The 21,909-nt window shown below is 40.0% G+C and overlaps 2 protein-coding genes across 6 annotated transcripts in view; one reads left to right on the top strand and one right to left on the bottom strand.

Annotated features, from left to right (window-relative positions):
- Positions 1–351: 351 nt before the first annotated feature.
- On the bottom strand, positions 352–20,122 carry NUCB2 (nucleobindin 2). Of its 2 annotated transcripts, none has more exons than XM_068148093.1 (13): positions 19,890–20,122; positions 15,651–15,797; positions 14,918–15,043; positions 13,550–13,676; positions 12,471–12,574; positions 11,168–11,353; positions 10,469–10,559; positions 8,987–9,045; positions 7,445–7,537; positions 6,358–6,447; positions 5,668–5,838; positions 5,281–5,362; positions 352–4,296 (listed from the first exon to the last, which is right to left on the bottom strand). In XM_068148093.1, the coding sequence occupies exons 2-13, from the start codon at positions 15,795–15,797 to the stop codon at positions 4,184–4,186; spliced, it is 1,389 nt and encodes a 462-aa protein (XP_068004194.1). In that variant the 5' UTR covers positions 19,890–20,122; the 3' UTR covers positions 352–4,183. The 2 variants fall into 2 exon arrangements, with proteins under 2 accessions (XP_068004194.1, XP_068004195.1); XM_068148094.1 differs by having other exon boundaries at positions 14,918–15,025.
- A 30-nt stretch (positions 20,123–20,152) lies between these two features.
- PIK3C2A (phosphatidylinositol-4-phosphate 3-kinase catalytic subunit type 2 alpha) overlaps positions 20,153–21,909 on the top strand; it is a 62,996-nt gene continuing 61,239 nt past the window's right edge. For 2 of the 4 annotated variants that reach the window (XM_068148079.1, XM_068148077.1), the window contains exon 1: positions 20,590–21,208. The gene's annotated coding sequence lies outside the window, so the exon portion shown is untranslated. The other 2 variants (XM_068148075.1, XM_068148076.1) reach the window with 2 other exon arrangements.

Here is a 21,909-nt window from a genome sequence, read left to right as displayed (position 1 = left end):
GAAACACAAATGGCAGTCTCTAATGTGTCTGGATATGGCCTGCAGATCTCCCCAAAAGACACATTGCCACAGCCATTCTGACAGCCTGGAATGGCTGACAGTGATTTGAAGGCAAAATCTGTAAGCAAAGAGAAAGCAACCTATAGGGGGGGGAAAAAAAAATCTTGTTACTAAACCTGTAGGTGTTTCACCTTCTCTGGGATTTCTGGTTTGAACAAGTCAGGGAAGTGTCTGCAGTGTTCTTAAGAGTCAGTAGTGCTGTTGCAGTAGTTGGTTTTGTATTTTTATGAATATTGGTAGTTGAGCATTCAAGTACCTAATTGGTGAAAAGCTACTCAGTGAGGCAGCTGGTGCCAGGGAAAAACACAAGACAATTGCATCTCTTGATAAATTCCTTTGCACATCTTTCCAGAAAACAAAAGTAGAGGGCAAACAGGAAGGGCCTCCACACTACTGTACACACAGACAACATCTAAACCCACCTCTTTCCCACCCACTTCCAATAAAGCACTGGACAACTGTCACTGCGATGTTTCAGTTTAATCCAGTTTAAAACTAATCCATACAAATTACAGAGTGGGGCTTCTTTATCTATGTATATTGCACCAGAGGATATGAATTTGTACAACACTGACCAAATCTTACCCCATCATATTCCTACTGAAATCCCATCCAACTACAAACCCAAATATCTGCATCTTTGTCTTGGAATGGGTGTCCATATGAAGTTAATTTGGTTTTCTTGTAATCATCTCCTAAATGAAAAGCAAAGTACAGGTGAAAGTACTGGTGCCCACGATATTCCATTGCCTTGCTTTCTGTTCCTCACTTAGCTGTAAGCTCAGTAATTTTTTCCCCACTTAAAAAAGCTCCTGAGAAATCAGTACCATGGCAGATGCATGCTTTTAGTGGCTAAGGATTTTAGTCTCTCTTATGAAAGAAAGAGCCCAATTAAAAGAAGACATCAGCATTGCAAACAACACACACATTAAAAAGCAACAAATCTGCTAAACATTTCATGTGCAAGCATGACTTCAGCACATTGCATAACCTCTAAGGCAGATGTTCCTCACAGTGAGAGAACTTACTTAAACCACACTTCAGAACTGAATCCACAAAAATGGATTGGTGACCTTCTCTACAGAGAAGAGTGACAGAGGATGACAGTATTGGGTGAACACTGTCCACAGACCAAAACTGACAGACAATCTTTTGAAAGAACATCCATTCAGTCCCTGCTGTCTTTGTGGACATGTGATACAGGTACCCATGCATATAAGACTCTTGAATTGGGGGAACAAGCATGAAACTCTATTTTGGGCTCTCATTTGAAAAACCTTTATGCAATAAATGTAAGATGTGTCCAGCAGGAGTTTGATAACTTTTAAGAGTTATTGAGAACTGAGGCTCTGACTTCCATGTAACTTAGAACAAATAATTGCCAGTTGGACTAAATCCTGACTATTGTTAAATCTGATCACCACTTCTAAGGTTTAAAAAAACTGCCTGCTTCCACTTCTTAAAAATGAACAAGGGGGCTGTATATATTGCTAAACTGCAAGCCTACTAATTGAATAAACACTGACAAGAACAACTCCTAGGTAGCAGATAGCAATGAAGGAAAGATGCAGTTTTACACTGAACACAACTCAGTAGCTAGCTGAAATGCAAAATAAGGAACTTTGCTAATGCTAGCTCATGATGAGACAAGTGAAAACTCTGGCTTCTCACAAGCAGCTTCCTCAGTCACCACTGATACTCACTAGACTGCAGTGAGCAGAAGCTGAGTTTAGTACCCAAGATGCAACAATTCTTTACAAAACTCTGGATGTTTCAGAGTAAAAGGGATAAGAGGAATATAATGCTTATCTCCAACAGTTGGGAGAGGCAGGATCTTGCAACCAAAATGTAAAAGGTTGCACTGAAATTGAAGCTTGAGCATTACATTACAAAGCACATAATTACATTTAGTGACACTTGTTAGGAGGCAAACTTAGCCTGAAGGAATTATTTGTATTGTAGAAACACATTTACAAAGATTTCAGTTCTTGATTCTCCACAAGTATCTGTGGCTGTATCACTTGTCCTCTGTAAACTTTCATGTAGGATGGGGAGAACACAACAAAATTTCCCAAGTCTTCCACATTTGGATAATTCCCTCCTTTCTTTGTTACCCACTATCAGGCTACAACTTCAAAGCCCGTGCTGTGCATTGTGAAACCTTTAGATTGGATGTTAGCTGTAACTATGTCTGGGCCTCTTAGCAAACAGATGAAGTTGTTGAAAGGTATTTTAGTCTATTGACAAAGACATAATCAACCTGGTGTTAGAACTGCATGGAAATGACAAACAGTGGAGAGAGTGTTTGGGAACTAAATCAAATTGTTAATCAGTTTAGTTTGAAGAACAACAACAATGAAAAAGGTAAAAAAATCAATAGTTTGAATGGTATAAATGAAGGAAATGTGACACAACTACTAACAAGATCAGATGGCTAAGGAAACCTAATCTGTTCTGACACTGAGTTTTATTTTACTGTGTGGAGAACAAGAATGTGCTCAAGCCGAATGAAAGAAGCTTTAAATATGGAAGGACTATGCCTAGCTTCTATCCATCAAAGTCTTCAGAGTGAGACATTCACAAATGTCAATACTAAATGTTATTGTCTCCTTTTTGGAGTTTGCTTAAAATACATGACTTACTCTGAAAAGAACACCTTTCTACAACAGAAGCTTGACCCTGTTTCTTTGCTCAAAAGCCCAATGATCTCCTTTAATGACGCTGTCAGCAGAACAGGAAGGAAATGCAAAGAATGCTTGCCAATGTGTATGTGCATCACTTCAAAGCCAGCATTAAACAATCAGAAAAATAAAAAACAAACAAAAAAAACCCCCAAACCCGACCAACAACAACAACAAAATAAAAAACCCAACACCCCAAACCTAAAAAACCTAATCAAACAGAAGTCAGAGTTCATACTTTAGGATACTTTCAGTCTGAAATGCATGACAAGCAAGAACAATGACATAACTTTCCAATGTTCTAGTAAAACCCACAGGAAAATCATTATGTAATCTTGGCTTACAATATTAGGGACCCATCCTGGTTCAAGACCAAGACAATACAATCAAGTAGCACCCTTCTTTAGGACACTTCATAAACTTACACCAACTGCTGAAAGACTAAGAGTTAATAGTGAGACTCTTAAGTCAAAGATTCATGTCTGAGAAGAGCTTTCTGAAGCACATGGTGCATTTTGAAAAGTCTGGTATTATCGTAGGAGGTAGGATAATCAGTACAGAAGAAGACCGAGTCTTGTTCTGTTTTGCACAATATTTCCATCAACATAAAAAGCTTATTTAATAACATGCAAAATTTTGAGATCAGCTGGTACATGATGAAAGAAAGGGGGACAAAAGTACTGTCCCAAGACCCAGTTGAGTATTCAACTGCTGCACAGAACTAGTCTCAACAAGGACGGTTCAGACCAATACACCAGAAGTACAGTATTCCTGTTGAAGGCCTACAGTGAATTTCTTAGGTTTCGGTAAACATGAAAAATATTCACTGATCCACGTAACTCTTTGCTGTGTCTAGGTTTTAGAAAGTGCAAATTTTCTGTGATTAAGGGTTAGATGTTTGATCTATATTTGGTCTCAAAGAAGAAAGGGTTTGTTAGTGCTGGAAATGGTAGGCCTTTATCTATGCTTTTTTATTTTCCTGTATTTTGCTTCTTGGTATTTCTGCAAAGAGTTTCTACATAAAACTAGACCTAACAACATTCAGGCCAGTTCCCTGCTTCCTCTCTGGGAAGATTCCAATTCATGCCTAAACACAGAATGGCAGACATCTTCTCCCTTTTTTTGAAAGAGAAGATCTTGTTCAACAGCTCAGTCCTCTGGCTATAAAAATCTTTCTTAACAGTTTCTTTAATTCTCTCCATTATAGCCTCTAAATGATTGCCTTGTTGTATATCTTACTGATGCACTGGAGAGAAAACTTAGTTTCATTTATAGTTCAAATCTGATTGATACTTCACCTCTAACATTCCCAATGATTTTATGATCTAGGGAAGAAATTGGAGAGTTTGTATTTCACTGATTTCCTGCCACCTCCCTATCCTTCCCCCCCTCCCCACCCTCCCCCAAATAGTAAAGATGCTATAAAGTTGAGGCACAAGTGGTTAAGGGTGAACTTGATCAGTTCTAGCAACCGGTTCTTGGACATGTCCTGGTGGTAAAGGCTGATCACCTCCCGCAGGATGTTTTGGTGCATCTTCAGCTTTGTGTTCCCCAGCTGTAAAACAAAAATAAAACCATTTCCATCTTCTCAATTAAATTGGTCCCAAATGTATAAAGTCTCTACAGCAGTTTCTAGTGGAGGGACAATCAAACAAAACCTTCAATTTTTTATTTTTTTTAGTAAGTGGAATCAAGAATTCTGTAGGTGACTAACAATGAAATCAGATTACCCAATAGACTGCATTATCATATTATTCAGTGTTTCTTCTTAGATTACTAATCATTTCTGTTTTCAGTGAAATACTTTTAAGTAAAACACTGAATCTTTGGAGATTATTCTTTCTGAACTATATTACATATTTATGAAACCTTTAATCCTAATATGGGGAGCCTGAAAAAAACATTAATAACTTGCTCCTATATTTTACTTCTCACTGTGTCAACAATACATACAATATTTCTTCTTTGCCTGCCTTTGAATAATATGAAATTTCCTAGTTTGCTGTTGCAGCTGCCTTTTTTTTTTCCCTCATCCTCAAACTGCCCTTAGTAGCTCCAGTGGCCTACAGATTAAGAGTATTGTCTGCTTGGGTTTCCTTAACTCGGTGCATGAGCAGTGACTAGTTCTGGCTAATGTAACGAATTCTTATGATATCCAATTACATGATTTTGCAGAAAGTTTTCACATAAAGTATGTCTTAGGAGCAGTATCTGCTACAATATTGCCAGTATCAAAAGATGTATCGTTAGTCAAACTCCCTGGACTGATAAGTGCAGTCCTTTTTTGCTGCCCATTTGATGACTTGAGTTAGAACATCTTAAAAGCCAAACCAAACAAAACCCAAAAAACCACAAACAAAACCAATTCAGACTTAAAAGGACTAAGACTTCAGGAATACTTTAGAAGTGTTTTGTAATTCCCTCTTTGGATTACTGAACTCATTGTATGAACAGTTTTAACAGAAAATAATACTTTTAATGACTTTTACATTAGAGATCTTATTTCCAAGTTTGCGGATCTACACAAAAAGTCACGTACGGGGTTGGAATTTCAGTTCTCCACCTGGTCCTGCAGGAGGATTTCCTTGCTGTAGTTTCTTCTGTTCCATCTGTTTTACAACCTGGTGAAAAATGACAGTTGAAAAACTTGGATGTGTCAGTAGTCTCTGATGTGACATAATGCTTGTATTTTGCAGCCACTATGTAAAGTCTTTGTCAATGGGTATACTACTGAGTTGAGATGTCTGCAGTCTTTGTTACTCTAAATACTAGATTATATTTTGCTGTGGTGCCCTTAGCTTAGATTTCATCTGGGACTCATATAAGAAATCAAGGTAAAGAATACTCCAGAGCTGAAGATTGTCATGAGCCATTACACATATAAAGATACAGAAAAAGAAAACAAATTCTGTTCTCATAATTGTACCTGCTGAAGCTCTTGTTTCTGAGCCTGAAGCTGGTCATGCTGTCTCTGTAGCTCTTCTTTCTGCTTCTGAAGATCTTCTGCTTTCTTTCTAAGTTCATCTTCCTGCTGAGAAATATGATTTTCAAATTCCTTCAGCTCATCCTCAGTGAAGAGTTGCTGTTGATCCAGTGTCTGCAAGAAAATACATATAAACATGAATACTTAGACAGGAATGAATATGTATTTTTATTCCTATTGAAATTATTATGAGCTGAATTGTGCAGTTCACTAAACAACCTTCAGAATTCTCAACAAAATACTCAGATGTGAGACTGCAAAGAGCTAAGAAACAGCAAAATAGCCATTCCTCAGCTACTTCCTCAGCAAAATTCAAAGCTAGGCAAAAAATTTCCTCTTAACTTCCCTTTAAAGTGATCTATAAAAATATGTCTATTATCCACTTGAAAAACATGTGGCAAAAGCTCTCCTGGAATCCACAGGGTGGCGCAAGATCTCCTCTGGTTGCATGTGGACCATGAAGATTCCAGCTGCAGTACTTTATGGTTCATACTGTACTTAGCTGTGTACTTAACCATGCACATACCAAAACAGAACTGGAAAAAAGCAAAGGTCAGAGGCATGCCATTTGGTTTGCTGGTTAGAGTGATGGCAACAGTACTGTGTGTTGCACTTGGAACGTATTTTCATTACCTCCCAGCTATCTGGCTCCAAAAACTCTTTCTTCTCTGTAGCTCTCAGGAACTCTTCTAATGTCACTAGTCGGTCCTTGTTGATGTCAACCTATTTGAAGGGGAAAAAAAGGAAATTAAAGGACAGGTTTTGGACCTAATATTTCATTTCATTATGCAAATACCTTGAAAGATAACAATTTTATTTTAAAACTGTTCCATTTACAAGGGAGGGCCTGCAGTATCTTCTAAAAACTTCTCCCACAAGCTTACATAGCTTCACAGAAAGCGAATTCTCACATTTTACTTAAAAATGCATTGGCTTTACAGGAAACACTTATTGTGGTCAGGGCCCCAGCACTAATAGTGGAATGGATTTGTTGTTTTGGAGAAGAAAGTTTTGTAGATTTCTGGTAATAATTTTTTAACTGTGAGTCACTGGAGGTTAGCCTGTTGAATAAGAAGGCTTTAAGACACAAACAAAACCCAAAAGAATTGTGTTGGAGTCCCTTAAGGGGAAGGGAGGAAATGCTTCTCTTTATGACTAATAGATGACCAGGCTTGCTCTGTTCTTCAAACTTAAGGAATACAGGAATATGAGTGAAAAACAGTAGTTTAAAACATCCTCTTCCCTCTCTGTTTCCTGAGCTGAAAGCATGTGAGAACTAGTACAGGTATTCACTGTCATAGGTGATTCCTTGAGCTCTGAGCCCTCTTTTGAAGGGACAATGGTGAGCTTCACGAAAGAAGATGTTGCTCTTCTCACACCTAAATCTTACCCATTTCCCAAGTGCAAAAGCACATTCAGAGTCTTCCCTGTTTGACACAAAATTCACAGAGAGTTTCAACTGAATCACAGTATCTGCAAAAGATGGAGGCTGCTACGTAAATCTCTCTCTGGAACTTGTAAAATAAAAACTAGACAGCAAACGTACTTCAGAATACAGGCAGAGGGCTTGAGAATTGTAACTTCATTGTGAATCCTTGCACAAACATTCAGTGTGACAGGTTGTCCCTTTCTGCTGTACTTGGACAACCTCCTTGCTTAGGAGACTGTATTTCTTGAACATAGAAGGAAATCAACAGCTCTACTGAGCATTAGTCCCCACCTCATTCATTACGTGTTCTCTCATTCTCAGTCTTTCCTCTTCCATTTCAACCATGTCATCCTCTTCATTTTTGGGATCATAAACTTTTTCTAGCTGAAATTCAAAATTGGCAAATGTTAGTTTAGAGAAAGATCTGATCATCTAAAGGACAGAGCATATTTGAAACAGCAGCACAAGATGTTGCTACAAACATGAGTTCACCACTTTTCCAACAGTGAGAGCATGTGTAATTCTGTTCTAGCATTGCACAAGTGAGCCTTTCATTGCCAAGAATGAAATTTTCAGTCAATTCATGTGGTGTGCTGTAATTCAGTGCTGTGGGCATTACAATAAAATGGACAGTCTGAACCTACAATTTACTCAAAGCAGGCAGAGTTTCCATGTGGTTTCTGGAACAACAGAGTATTTTTTCTTTAATCAGAGCACACAGCTGACCCTGTAAGCATTCAGGGTATCACAACACAAATCGAGTGCTTAATTTAATGGTCCGCTTCTCTTCTTGCACAAGGTCTTTCTGGTGAGTTCATGTTTATTTACTTCCACTTAGCTTTCTTAGTCATAGGTAATTTTGAGCCCCAGACTATTTGTTTGTAAACTACAAAACTGCAAACTAGTGGGGTGTGTTTATCAAAAAGACTGCTGTATATCTTCACTGTATTAGAGAGGATTACAGCAAAGTATTGTTAGAGATCTGTATTTGCAAATTTAATTTCTCGAAACCCTACAGTTGTTTGAATGTATAAGCTTCTAGATATACTGTACAATACATTTCTTCCCTGACTCATTAAATCTAAAAAAAAAATAATAATAAAACAGTAAGACTAAATATTGGCAGCCATAGTGCTAGACCTTTCAGTGGGAAATTTAGGGTTTTTTTCCTGCTATACCAAAGCAGAACCTCCAGGGGAAATGCAGACTAAGGCCTGACATTTACTCATTGATTTGGCAATTCCCATCACTGTAGAATTTAAGTATGTTGCTATCACTACCCCTCTGGGAGGCAAAAAAGTGCTAATGTTTGAGTTTTCAGACAACAAATACAACCGTAGAGCAACTAAGTACCTGTCTGCTTTATCAGATGGGCATGTGCTCCAAAGGAGCTAGATAAAACAATGTGTGACTTCCACAAGGGCAGACTTGGAGCCAATTCAGATGAGCGTGACCCTTTTTCTATTAGCAAGTCTTGGGACTTGTTGATAAGCACTGAATGAGCACAGCCACCCAGCTCAGAACCTCTGACAGGATGCAGAAGTACAGCTCTCTGCACTGCAATTTATACAGGTATAGCTATTCTGTGGGTTAATTACAAAACGCTCAAGCCTGCGGAAGTGAAATACAAGAGCACTAGATCTCTGGTGTTTCAGAAGCCCTATGCTTCAACAGTTTTATGCTCCCTGCTGATAGGTTTTTATACTTCTGTAGAAACATTAAAGATGCACAAAATTTGGCATGAATACTCTACTTTGTAGTCAAAGCCTGTAAATGTTTTCAAAAAATACAGACATCCCTGTAACCATTCACCAAAGTAAGTTAAGTTTTTACCTCTTTAGTAAATAAGGCTTCTAATTCTTGCTCATCCAGAAAACCATCATTGTTGACATCTACAAAAGGAAGTATTGAAAATACACATTCAGTATGTATACCAAGTAATACATGTAATAGTCCTCCATGAGTTATCAGCATAGGTACCTTGTGTGGATTAAAAAACTCATTTAACAAGATGATACTTATATAGGTTATGGGGGTTTTAAAAGTTTTTATCAGGTATTGGCTGAACTATATAGTCATTGTTGGTTGGACAAGTCTGGAGCAATCTCCCTACTTCTTAGATTAGCAAACCAAAATAGGTCACAACAAGACCGCACACAGTGCAACTGCCAAAAAATATTGCTGAGAACAAATTGTCCCAATTTCACTAAATCTGTAAACAGATTCGGGAGTGTATTGGTCTGTAGGAAAACTTTGCTAATCAACAGTGTGACTCTGAAAAAACTTACACAATTTTGTTAAAATCTATATAAATATGTAGTGCTTCAGAAGAGATCACTGAAAAATATTATGCTATCTCTGAAACTGAAAGACAGCAACATTCATTTGAAGTAGACACTATGCAATAATTTAATTGTTTCTAAGTTTTTAATATGCTAAGCTCTGAGGCAAATGGTTATTTAAACTATATCTGATTTGGTAAGATTTGCACAAAAAATTACCACAAGTTTTCAGAAAATTAATCTTTCAAGGACTTTTTCTACAGAGAAGATAAAAGGTTTAATAGCCCTGATACGTATGTATGTGTGTTATAAACTAAAATACTAGTTCAGACTGAGCTAGAACACTTTGGGATTAGTTGAATTCTACGTACTGTTCAACTTTTCACAGCCCAGTGCCAGGCAGCATCTGCTTAAGGGTACTTTATTACGAAGCATTTAACACTATCAGAATACAAGGTTAAACATTTATATAATCACATTTAAAGCAAAATACCCATTGAGGTGCATCCTCATCTCTGCTATTGTTTTATTGTTTCTAGTTGCATACTGCTCAGAAACAGAGAAGCATGATTTAGGGGTGCATTTTGGGGTTTGTTTTATTAAGGGAATCTTGCAGCTGTTGAAGAAACTTGGCACTTCTGTGACTATTCCAAAGATAAAGAGTGCCTGGAACTTTTATCTGCAGAGATGATGAGAAAGCAAGTTTTCCCCACAAACACCTCCAAGAATTTAATCCTAATATGTAGCACATAAGCAAAACTATAGATATGGACAGCCCTCTAAGTACACATTCTCCCCTGAGGAATCACTACTAGTTATTTGCTCTATGACAAAACAAAACTCAGTATTCAACTTTTAACCTCCATTTCAAACTTTGAAGAAAGATTACAAACAATAACAAATTATTTTCACCTCTATATTCTTCAGATTGCTTGACAGGTAAGATTTCATCTTAGCATTAAGACAAACTTGCCCTCAGCAGAAGGTAACAAAGTCACTTCACTTGTACATTAAATTAAACTAAACCTCTTACCATGTAATTTGAAAAACGTTTTGGGATCAAATTCATTAGGATCTAGTCCATCTGCTTCTTCCCACACTTCTTTCAGTTGATCTTTGCTTCCCTACAGATTGGTTACAAAGCAAAACTATTCAATAGATGATTAAGTGTAATTTTCCTGCATTAACTTTACAGATTCTCTGAAAGGCTTTATTTTCTGATTATTCATGTAGCAAATAGAATCAATAGAATTTCCTTTAATTCCATTTTGGATCAGTCTAGTACTCTGATTAGACAGGCACAGGGAATGAGGGAGTGTCAAGGAAATGCATATACTGTAGGAAGGAACACATCTAAGAATCACTCATGGCCACACAGACTGATGTGAAAAAAAACAGCTGAAGGAAGTTAAATTAGTTTTCCTTTCTAGAGCAAATGGTACTGTGATGTGGTTCCTTGCAGACCGGGTATACCATGAGGGCATTCCCACAGGTCTGAATACCATTCTGGCTTCTCTCTCATGAGTTTTAGCCTATCTGTAAATAATAATAATTCTGCCCACAAAAAATATTAAGAACATACAGTGGGTTTTGTAGTGCTTTGAGCATTGTTCCCACATACTGCTCCCATGCCAGCGAGAAGAAAACAAGATACCCTCTTTTCTTTATTAGTTGTTTCTCCCTGGAAAGTGAAGTTTCCACCCAATCACACCACAACAAACTGTGGCCTTACAGGATGGTGAACTTTAGGGTGATCTCCATGTTTTTTCTTCATCTCCTCAAATTTGGATTCTTCTCGCTGCCTCTTTTCTTCATCCAGTGTTTTTAAATACTCCCTCCTCTCATGTTCTTTCATCATCTCATATTTCTTAAATTCTTCATGGCGGGTCTTATCATAGTTTTCCAGGTCATTTGTAGCCTAAAAATACAGACATATGTACTATATAATTATGTTAACATGTCTGACATAAAAAGCAGGGTACTGTTCAGGTCTGTGGGCAAGGCTGGACACGTTGCTGTGCTTTTACATGAGATGGCCTAGTTGAGAGTTTCTTTTCATGTGACAGTGATGCACAAACATCTCTCCTCACTTCCTTACTTTCAAAGAAATTAATTTGCAAAGGTGGTTGAGCTGATAGACAGTTTTTGCAACTTTGTACTGTAAGAAGGCATCAAGGTGTCCTTTCTCATCAGTTAATAATTCTAGTTAAGTCAGTCCCATACTAATTAAGTGCAGCTTTAAATAGTACTATTAACTCCATGGTTAGTTCAGAATAAGAACACTTGCAGCTTATCCTACAGTTTAATGAAAAAAGTGCTTTCATTAATAATGGGAATTAGTTTGCAGGAGCTTAAAACTCCAATTACTTGGTAAATGCGTGAGGGGAGAATTTCTGGTAAGTACTTGCATAGAGTTTAAAGATGTATCCTTTTCAGACAGGTCAAGATCTTAAAGGATATTTTGTAGTGCTTTTCAAAGTACCATAGTATCAGTCAGGGTTGGAAGGGACCACAAGGATCATCTAGTTCCAACCCCCCTACCATGGGCAGGGACACCCCACATTAGATCAGGCTGGCCAGAGCCTCATCCAGCCTGGTCTTAAACATCTCCAGGGACAGGGCCTCACACTCTATTGTTTATATCTGAGTTTTCAGATTAACTGTACCTTCTCAAAAACAATTCCAAAGCAAAGACCCACTACTACTCTGTCAATATCTCAGCAGAGAAATAGTAATACAAAATATAATAAGAGAAAGAACTGCCCTCTTGAGGATATACTTCCAGCCAACCAGAATTTTCCAAGAAGTGATGCTCAGAAATGGCAAGAAACTTTGTAACACCCATATAAAAAAAGTTTTACAGAGAACTGAGCTTTCAAGTGTGAAATGGAGACAATTTTTTTTCTGAAAATGAAAACTGCATGCCATTTAATAATGTGGTATATATATCAAAGTATTTGGATTCACCAAAGTAAAAATGCATAATAAATACCAAAACCCCACACACCCCATAGTAGTTTGTAACTAGCACTCACTGCTTTGATCAACATGTCTAAATCTTTAGGTTCAAAAGTGTCAGGATTCTGATGGTTCAGGTGCTCGAACTGTTTAAGGAGAGCCTGATGGTCTATGCCAGTGTCTGAAAGAAAAAGGTACAAATGTAAAACACCGAAATAAGTTTGGATCTAGTGAAAACAGGAAGAAAATGGGAGTGGGAGGAGGCTGTGTCATCTTTTTTTAGATCAGATAGAAGACTAAGATTAAGTGGTGTTACAGGGGGAAAAAAACAACAGAATAAAAAGGAAATCAAACAGATCTCTCTCCTGTTACTGCACAATGCTCTCTTGTATGTGTTCCAGGACATTACCTAGGTGAACTGATGCAGCTGTATTTTATGCATAACCTGGCTGTGTGCTGTCAAGTACTCACTGGCAGGGCTGATTATAAACTTCACAAAACGTTTTCCCACTTCCAGTGTTTTTGCATTTTAGCAGTCAGTCATCTGAATATTCCGAACTGGGATACTCTGTTCTTGTTTTTTCCCAAATGTAAGATCTCATGCTTACACTGTGACAGATCTGATCTCTTATGGCAGCCGAGAGAGCTAGAAGTCATCAGCCCATTAAACTACTAAAAAAATTTAAAATACACAGAATTACTATGTACACAACCAGGTATCATTAGCTGCTGTCAGCTCACTGTCACCATGATGTCACTGGGCCAGTTGCCACATTAGGAGCACAAGACCAGGCTCTTGGCAGATAGAACAGTGCCCAAAGAAGATGAGAACAGAGTCTGGCAGCTGTGTGAGGCAATGCACTGACTCCTGTGGAGTGCTGGTCTGCACTGTCTAGCTACCCAGGAATGGTACTCTTTGGAGTAGAACTTCCATTAAAACAAAAAAGGACAGAAAGGTCATCTGATGCCCTCAGCAAACTCTGGAGTCTGAAAAATTTAATGCCAGAATCAAGTTTGGTTATTTACAAAATACAGATGGCTTTTGTCTTCTTCCCACTTCTGGCTTGTTGGCAACAAAGCAAAATGGATCTACTTTGGGCACCTCTCCAGCACAATCCCATTTGTTAACTCACCTAGTTAAACTTTATAATCTTACCTTGAACAGAATCCATTTTAGCTTTAATTAACATTCTTAATCTTGCCACCTCTTGTCTTTTTAGCTCATCCAGTCGTGTTCTCACATGGTGGCTTACTAAATCAAGCTCTCTGCTTAGTTTTCCACTCTGTCAAAAAAATAGTATGAAAAGAGAAGTATGTATGAAAACTAGAACTATGTAGCCTTTAGGATCCCCATTAGAGATTATCTGCAAGGCAGCAGACTAGTGGCAGTCCACAGTAGCCCACACTATAAGAATCCCACTACTTTTTCAAGCCTGTGGTTACAGAAACAGGGAGGAATCCTAAAAGCTTTCTGAAATGAGTCTCTGCGTATCTCGCTCCTCCAAATGACCAAAAGCATGACCTTGAAGAAGCAATACCTCGCTGTTTAGAAAGTGACAAATTTCTTGATCAAATATTTTTTAATTAGCTCAAAAAAATGAGATGCACACAAAGTGCTGTTTTCTTCATTCACTTAATTACAGCTCTAAGACTTTAGAGGAGGTACGAGAAGAGCAACAGCCACCAATGTGTATTGCAAGAGTATTAATCGAGATCTGGAAACGGATAGCAACCTTCAAGGGTTACAATAGAGAGAGAACAGAAGAAAAACTAGACAAAAGCTGCCAGTGGCAGGGTTAAAGGAAATGCAAAAAGCAGGATCTTCTCTTTAAGTCTGCCACTTTAGACTGTTTCCTACCTGTCCCTTGCTGAATTTCTAGCTCATAAAAGGGAATGCAGAGCAGCCACCACCTAGAGCCAGGAACTAAAGTAGAAAAGACAAGATAGGTGGTGAGGGCGTGCTATGTGGGTTGGCACAAATAAACGATAGCAGCAGAGAAAGCCAGAGGTCTACTTCATCCTAAACTCATCAATTTCACCAGATTTCAAATTCTGAGTGTCTTGTAATTCTCTTCCATGTCATAGTTATTTATTTGTGACACACTATCTTAATCTCAGAAGGCAGCTATACCTCTTTATTCAAATCAATGTTCCAAATTACTCAGCAGGCAACAGTAAGCAAGGACTACAGTTGCAGATGATTTGATGTACATGAAGGGTCACCTACCTGTATGGAGTCTGAGACTCACTTTTTAGTAGACAGGCAGACAGCAAAAACTAGACATTCAAGTACACGTTGTCGGGGGAAGGCTATACTATGGGATGTTCTTTAATGAACAGAAGTTCTGCTCTGCTGTTGTTTGACTACAGACAAAGATCTAGTAAGACTTACATACTTAAAAATTAGAGGAAATCTAAGCTTGAAAAAGCTGAGAAGTAGGAAAAAAGAAAAATAAGAAAATACAACATGCATGGCCCATGATTATGGATTTAATACAACTTAACTTTTATTTTTAATACCCACCTTTATTTCTTCTATGTCAGCAGTCTGGAGTTTCTCCCTGAAGTGCTTATCTGTTTCCAAGACATCTATTACTTGTCTGAGATATTCATCATAATAAAGTCCTGTATCCTTCAAAAAGAGGTGAAACTGAGAAAAACATATACTACCAAACCTTTCATTTTATTTAAATACTATGATTAAAGTGAAACTCAAATATTAGTAACACAGGCACTATACTCATATCTGTTTCCTTTTTGATTTGTGTCATTGCCCTGTAACAACTTATGATTCATTTGTCTCACCAACTGGCAAAGAGGAGAAAAGTGTTTATGACTACATGTCATACACAAGCATCTACCATGTTAATATAGGGGGGTCTAAAACGGTGCAATTCATTACTGTTTGAAACACTGAACTGCAATCACTGAGTGGAATTTCCTAAGCCACCATTCAATCACTAGAGGAGTCTCTGTGGAACAATAAGTAGCTCCTCATATTGCAAGCTTGAGAATTCCTTCCATGGGCTACCTTGCCTTTAGCAGCTCATGGGGCGGGGGGAAAGATGGAAAAACAAATTTAAATGGAACCTCACTGTAGCAGATGGCAGACTGTATAGCAATAATAATACTAGTTTCTATCCTGCAAGTAACTCCAGTAAAAATCATCAAATTTCAGGAAGGGAATTTGCTATAGCCAGATATCTAACAATTAAAACAAACAAAACCCTTTGTTAGGTAAATTTCATTATACTTACTGGATTTTCCACCTTCTCTCCTTCTACGTGGCCTTCTCCACCTTTGACTTTTGTCTTATCTATATCTATAGGTACAGCTTTCAAGGCCACTAGGAGACATGTCACCAGAAACATACATTGTTGGGGCAGGACAGACAGCCACTTCATCTGAAATGAGAACAAAGTCACAAAAATTAACATAAACACATTGAACTCCACTGATTTAAATTTTTTTTACATAGGTACCTGTAATAACCCACTTTCTGCATGTTCTACTGCTCTGAAGGAACACTAAAACTCTTGAGAAAGTTGTTCCTGGATGCCCACCCCTTCCCAGGCAATGTAGGGGCAATCTGTGTGTCTGATCAAGGGTTGTGATTTCTGCTGTAAGGGCTAGGAGCCATCAAGTCAACAGATAATCACAATGCTGCAGAAGAGGATCAATGCCAATCTGATTGCTGTCATCAGTGGTACATAATGCACAGTGTGTATAATACATCCTTGTGCCCTGCCATGGGTATGCTGATTGATCCTATTATTTGTAACTATTCTTCCTGATGCTACACATGTTAAATACAAAAATTGACATGAATCTGCCCAGCTGACTGGTTAATTGCTTAAAGACAGAAGATAGATGCAGTTAATGTTACAACTGTCATCTGAAAATTAAGTGATTTTAGTCAAAGATGTGATCTACCTGAAAGAAAAGTTAGCACAACTCTAATCTGCTTGTATGAAAAATTTAATCTCATTTTTCTTAGGGGGGTAAACAAACATTTCTACTTGTGATACATAACGAGAACTAATCATAAGAGTGCTCTATAACTAACAAATACTCTACTATATAAATGAAGTCAATACCCTAAGCTTACAGGGAAAAACTAAAACCAAAAACCTCTCCTGAGTGTGAAGTATTAAAAAAAAAAAAAGACAACACTAGCAGCATGAGAGCTAAAAGAATGGGATAGTCAGCAGAAAATAGAGCCACCAATGTACTTGCATGAACAGAAAAACACAATTAGAAAAAAAGCAGGCTGTCTGCCAGCAACCTTGATCTTGATCCCACTAAAGTTAATCACAAATTTCTATCAACTTCCATGGAACAGGATTGGACATTTCAATTAAAGAGCTGTGGGCTGTGAAAGATAAGTACAAAATGCAGTTTCTAAAGTTTGTTCTAGCAACACTAACATAAGCAGCTAAGCGTGGCATTAGCACACCTATTTTACACAACTGCCAGATGTTTATATCAAGCTGAAAGTTTTACTTTTCATTAACTCCTATTGCCCCAAGAACAGCATAGTTCTGGCCTTCAGTAGCACCTTCCTAGCAAAGAACAAATATTTTTACAGCAATACCACACAGCAACAAATATTCTAAAACTGAGGTAGGCAAAATTGTACTGTGATTGTAGTGTTGGCACCTGTAGAAGCTCAGTGGATGATTATGAAGCAAGAGCATGCAACACTGTAAATGATATACTACATGTTTAAAATATCAGTTTTAGTTCCTCCCTGTTACTTCAGGAGGACTTCCTGCACAGACATTCTGTCATATCTTAATTAAAGTAAATAAATCTATAGTTAATGTATCTTCTTCACAACGTTAGTCCGTGAGTAAAACCAGCATTAGCATGGCTAAAACATGGTAATAATTTTGACAAGCAAGTGCAAAGTCCTATTTCAGCTAAAGAAGATAAACCTCTGGCTGTGGCAAAGCTGTCACTAGGTCCCCTGTCCTGTAGATATAGATTTCTCACTGAAGACACAAGCAGAAAATGTGTAAAGTGGAATAGCTATAATCTGCAAGTTATCTTTCAAAATACAGAAACACCTGCATGCTTTTCTTCCCAAATGGGAATTAATCCTTTTAGCAGTTAATACGTAATCATTGTTTTTCCCTCTCTCCTCTTTCAATAAATGTTCCACCCACAGCAGCAGCAATGGTTGATAGAACAGCTTTTTTCCAAAGTCTCAGAAAACACAGCATGCCTCATGTAATTTAAATGGCTTAAGTACCTGGCTAGGTTTTTAGCTACACACAAGCACATCCCTATCCAGAAGGCTTATGTCCCACTATGTATTCAACAGAAATTCCAGAGACATCTCTTCTGCTTACTGAGCAATCAAATGAATGAAAACACAAAACCTTACTAGATAAACACCTTTGTTGCACAGGAATTCAAATTAGGTTAAAAGACAGTATCAGTGTTGCCTTAACAGTAAAGGATTTTATCTTTCTTTTGTAAAGCACATTTGTTTAGTCAGGATATCACTAGAAGTACAGGTCAATATTTTCACACCTCTGACATTTGAGTCAATATAATGCTATTCTATGTATTTTTTTATTATCCCAGAGAACTACTGCTCTCTCCTTTCATGGCTACCATTTCACTTACACACATATAACTTGAGGACAGCTTTTGATAGAAAACCTTTAAGTTGGGTTATATAAACTGAAAGCAGCACTACCAATACAACACAGCCAAGCTATGAAAACTTCTTATTAAAAAATAATTTCTGTTGTTGTTGCTTAGTTTTTATTTGATTGATGGCATTTTCTGAATACAGTTTCAGATACCAAATAATGCTATCTCAAGCTGTGTATCAGATGCCTACATAAGATGCCCTTGCATCCATAAGCATTATTAATTTCTTTTCCCCTTTCTTATGTTTACCTTATTTATCATGGTTAGTGAATGAGATTCATGTTGTTCTACTACTGCAGCACAATTTGTTTAGGGATAAACTTACCTTCTTACTCTTTTATATAAAATTACCTTATTCTAAGATAAACCACTGCAATGGTTCAAAAGATTACAGTAGTGAGTAAAATACATGATCACAGTTAGGAAGTACTATGTGTAAGCATGTTAATAATTTGCATTTTACAGTAGGTGTTGTACTGTAACTATGCAAGATCGTTGGGTAGCAGATGACAGTAAGAGGTGTAAACTGACTGTAAGTGCTCACAGAAATGCAGGCTTCTCCTGTAAACCTTTTCTGAATCTTAAGCAGGGGCCCATGAAGATTACAACACAGCCACGTTTCAAACTGTAGAGAGGGTCTTCGTCTCCTAACTAGTGTTTAGAGTAGGAATCTTTCTGTGCTGTTCTGCTTAGCTGAGAGGGGCATTCACTTGAGAATGCACCAACACAGAGTGAACTTGACAACTTTTCTTCACAGCGAGAAAAAACACGATGACAAAAACCGAAAGCAAAGGTCTACCGTGAACTTGACACCATGATGTACTGGCGATTCACTTTTGTTACCGTGATGGTCTAATTTTGAAAACGCTGAATGTTACTTCTCCAAAGCGATTACTTACAACTCAACAGAGACTTTTCTCCTACGGGCTAACTGCCTGTCCTGCTCCAGCTCCACCAAGGAAAGTGGCAGCAAAAGTAAATAAGCTCTTTGGAAAACCTTAGCCAGGTTGATTTCAGGAAAAAAGCTACCTCTCTATAACCATGCCTCAATCTTTTCCTCTTCTGGAATGTTTTCTGAGTATGGTGGCTAGCCTAACACTGTTTTACTTGCCTCCTCCAGTAGTACTACATCAACCACAATGCTGAACAGCTCTATCCTTTCTAGTGACACCAGCCCAGGGAAAAGCTGCACCCTCTCTACTGAAACCAGCCTAGTAAAAAGCTGTACCTTCTCGCCGGAACCAGCCCAGTGAAAAGGTGTACTCTCTCTGTGCGGTTGTGAAATTACTAGCTAGTCAAGATTTTGCCGCCGCTGCCAGGTACGCATGACTCTCTCCCAGTGCTTCAAAGCCAACCGCTTACGCGTCGGCCGGAGAGGCTGCTAACGCGTTACTTCCTGGCCCGCCGTGGGTCCCCCGGACAGCACGGCAAACACAGGCCCCAGGGAAGGGGAGAACGAGCCTCACTGAGCCTCCCTCCTTGACGAGCGGCGGGGCACCACCGGCAAAACTTCAATCGCTCCTACCTCCCGCCACCGCTCCCCCACAGCCACAGCGCCTCCGGCCCGCCCGCCTCCTGGCACCAACACAGTACCATTTCCCTCGTTATTACTCCCTACGACCGTTATTTCGTGGTTTCAAACCTGACAGAGAGCGGGTGGTAATCACCTCACCCACCCCACTCCGCCGCGGCCCCCAACAGCTCTCCCTGACGCTGCCCCACCGCCAGGCCTCTGTCCCGCTCTGCTCCGGCGGGCCGCCTCCCATCAACCCCATCCGCCACCGGCGCGAGGAACGGCGGCCCCGGAGGCGGCCTGGGATGGGTTACAGTACCTTTCGGTGCTCTTGAGGCGGGAAAGGAGCCGCTGTTTTCTACGGGTGAGATGTCCCCTGCGCGGGGGGCTGAAGAGGGCCTCCCCCAGACGTCCTCCTGGGGATCTGCGCGGCTCGGTCTGGTCAGGCACACCTCGGCACAGGACAGCTCGGTGTGGTACAGTGCGGTACGATGCAGAGCGACAGCCCTACAGCACCCTGGCGGTCCCGGCTCCCGTTGCCGTAGGAACAAATCCCGCCTCTCAAAGCGTGGGGATTGGCCGGGCCTGACCCCCGCGCGGGTCTCGCGGAGGACTCCGATTGGACAGCGCCAGACACCGAGGAGAGGTGACGCGAGAGGCCGGGCCGCCTGCGCCGAGCGGGTACGTGGCGGCTGTCGCGGGGGCGGGCTCGGCTACGCGCCGATGGCGTCACAGGGCAAGGGGTGGCGTACCTGTGCCGGGCTGAGGCCCGGGCAGCTGCAGGGGGATCCTGATTGTGGTGGCGGTGCTCTGAGTCCCGGTGTCTGCCATGACCTCTGTGCTAGCCCTTCCTCACCCCTGCGTGGCCACTGGCCCTGGATCGTTTCATAAAGCACGTCTCTGTTAGCGGTGGGTGGGCTATAGGGAAGCCCTGGTCTGTTGTGAGGTGCGTCGGGCCCGGTACGGGGTCACAGTGCCGTCCTCTGAGCACTCTCACTTCGCTTCCCGCCTGTAAGTGTCCTGACCCCACGCCGCTGCGCTGCTTCGGTGCTGGGCTACAAGGGGAAGGGAGCTTGGTCTGCGGCTCGAGCTGCCGGTGTGTCAGAAATCTGCTGCGCCCAGTGACAGCAGCTGTTCTTGCCAGCCCGTTTCCCTCCGCTGTGGGAAGTGTCGCCTTCATGGGTGGAGGACCCCTTTTCATCACGTACCTATGTGCTGGCTTCAGTTGCCCTATTGGCCTAATTGAATCTTGGGCAAGATATATATACAGGTCGAATTCTAGTTGCCTTTGCCTTGCCTTGCCTGAACCTGCTTTGCCTTGGACCTGCCTTACTTGAAGTTGCCTCGAGTTGTCTCTCCTCGAGTTGCCTGGTCTAGATCCTGGGATAAAAGCCACAAACCTACACACTGCAACCTAGAGAAGCCACGAATCTTGGAGCCGGAGCCAAGCCTTGCTTCCCCTTGCAACTAGAATTTTGCTGTGCCTCAGTTTACCCAGGAAAGCCAAGAGCCCTTCGCGATAGCATCGTACAGCCTGCCGTCCTGCTGAAGCCAGACCAGCCCCCAGACTACATGGCATTTCTTGCCTGCAACCAGCCGTGCCAGCACCACTTGAGAGGACCCCAGAGGCCTCAACAGGTAATACACAGCAGCAACACTCCCTGCTTAGGTGGAACCAGCAGTGAGTAATTAATTCATTGCCTCTTTGGCTTAACGGTTCTTGTCAAGGTTTCCTCCTCCCCCACCCTCCCATGGTCAAGCACCATTTTGCTCCCAGGGATTCTCTCTTCCTGTTATTTCCTTCTGGTTTAGATAAAATTGTTATATTTACCTAAACACTGTACATTCCCACTGCAGATATATATTCTAACCATACACTGAACCTATTTGATATGTTTTGGCATTTTTTTTTCATATTAATAAAAAGTAATATTTTTATTACTATTTGCCATATCGTTTATAAATTAAACAAATTCCATAGCAGACATCCCATGTTGTTTTCCCTAGTCAGGTACAATGTCAAGCTCTTCAGTGGCTGATTTAGAATGTACAATGGTAAAAATGTCCTTGGGCAGTTTATGCAAGCACCCTGTAAACCAACAAGACAAAAGGGTGCAATTGCTCTGCTAATGCTTGTCACTACATAAAAAGCCCTGGCATGTGTGAATGCAAGAAAATTCATCTTGGTATCTACCACTGAACTAAAATACACTTACTTTAATGCAATTGCAAGGTTTTGTTTTGATACACTTTCCTGCTTTGCTTTAGAATTGGTTTCTAGATTTCTCTCCATAAAGCATTATTTTCTTCTGTGTTACAAGATGTTACACTTACTGGGA

The sequence above is a fragment of the Melanerpes formicivorus genome, unplaced genomic scaffold (genome assembly GCF_026170545.1).
Source record: "Melanerpes formicivorus ecotype bairdi unplaced genomic scaffold, bMelFor1.0.p_v2 SCAF_16, whole genome shotgun sequence".
NCBI lineage: Eukaryota > Metazoa > Chordata > Aves > Piciformes > Picidae > Melanerpes > Melanerpes formicivorus.
This window is presented reverse-complemented; position numbering and strand designations above follow the sequence as displayed.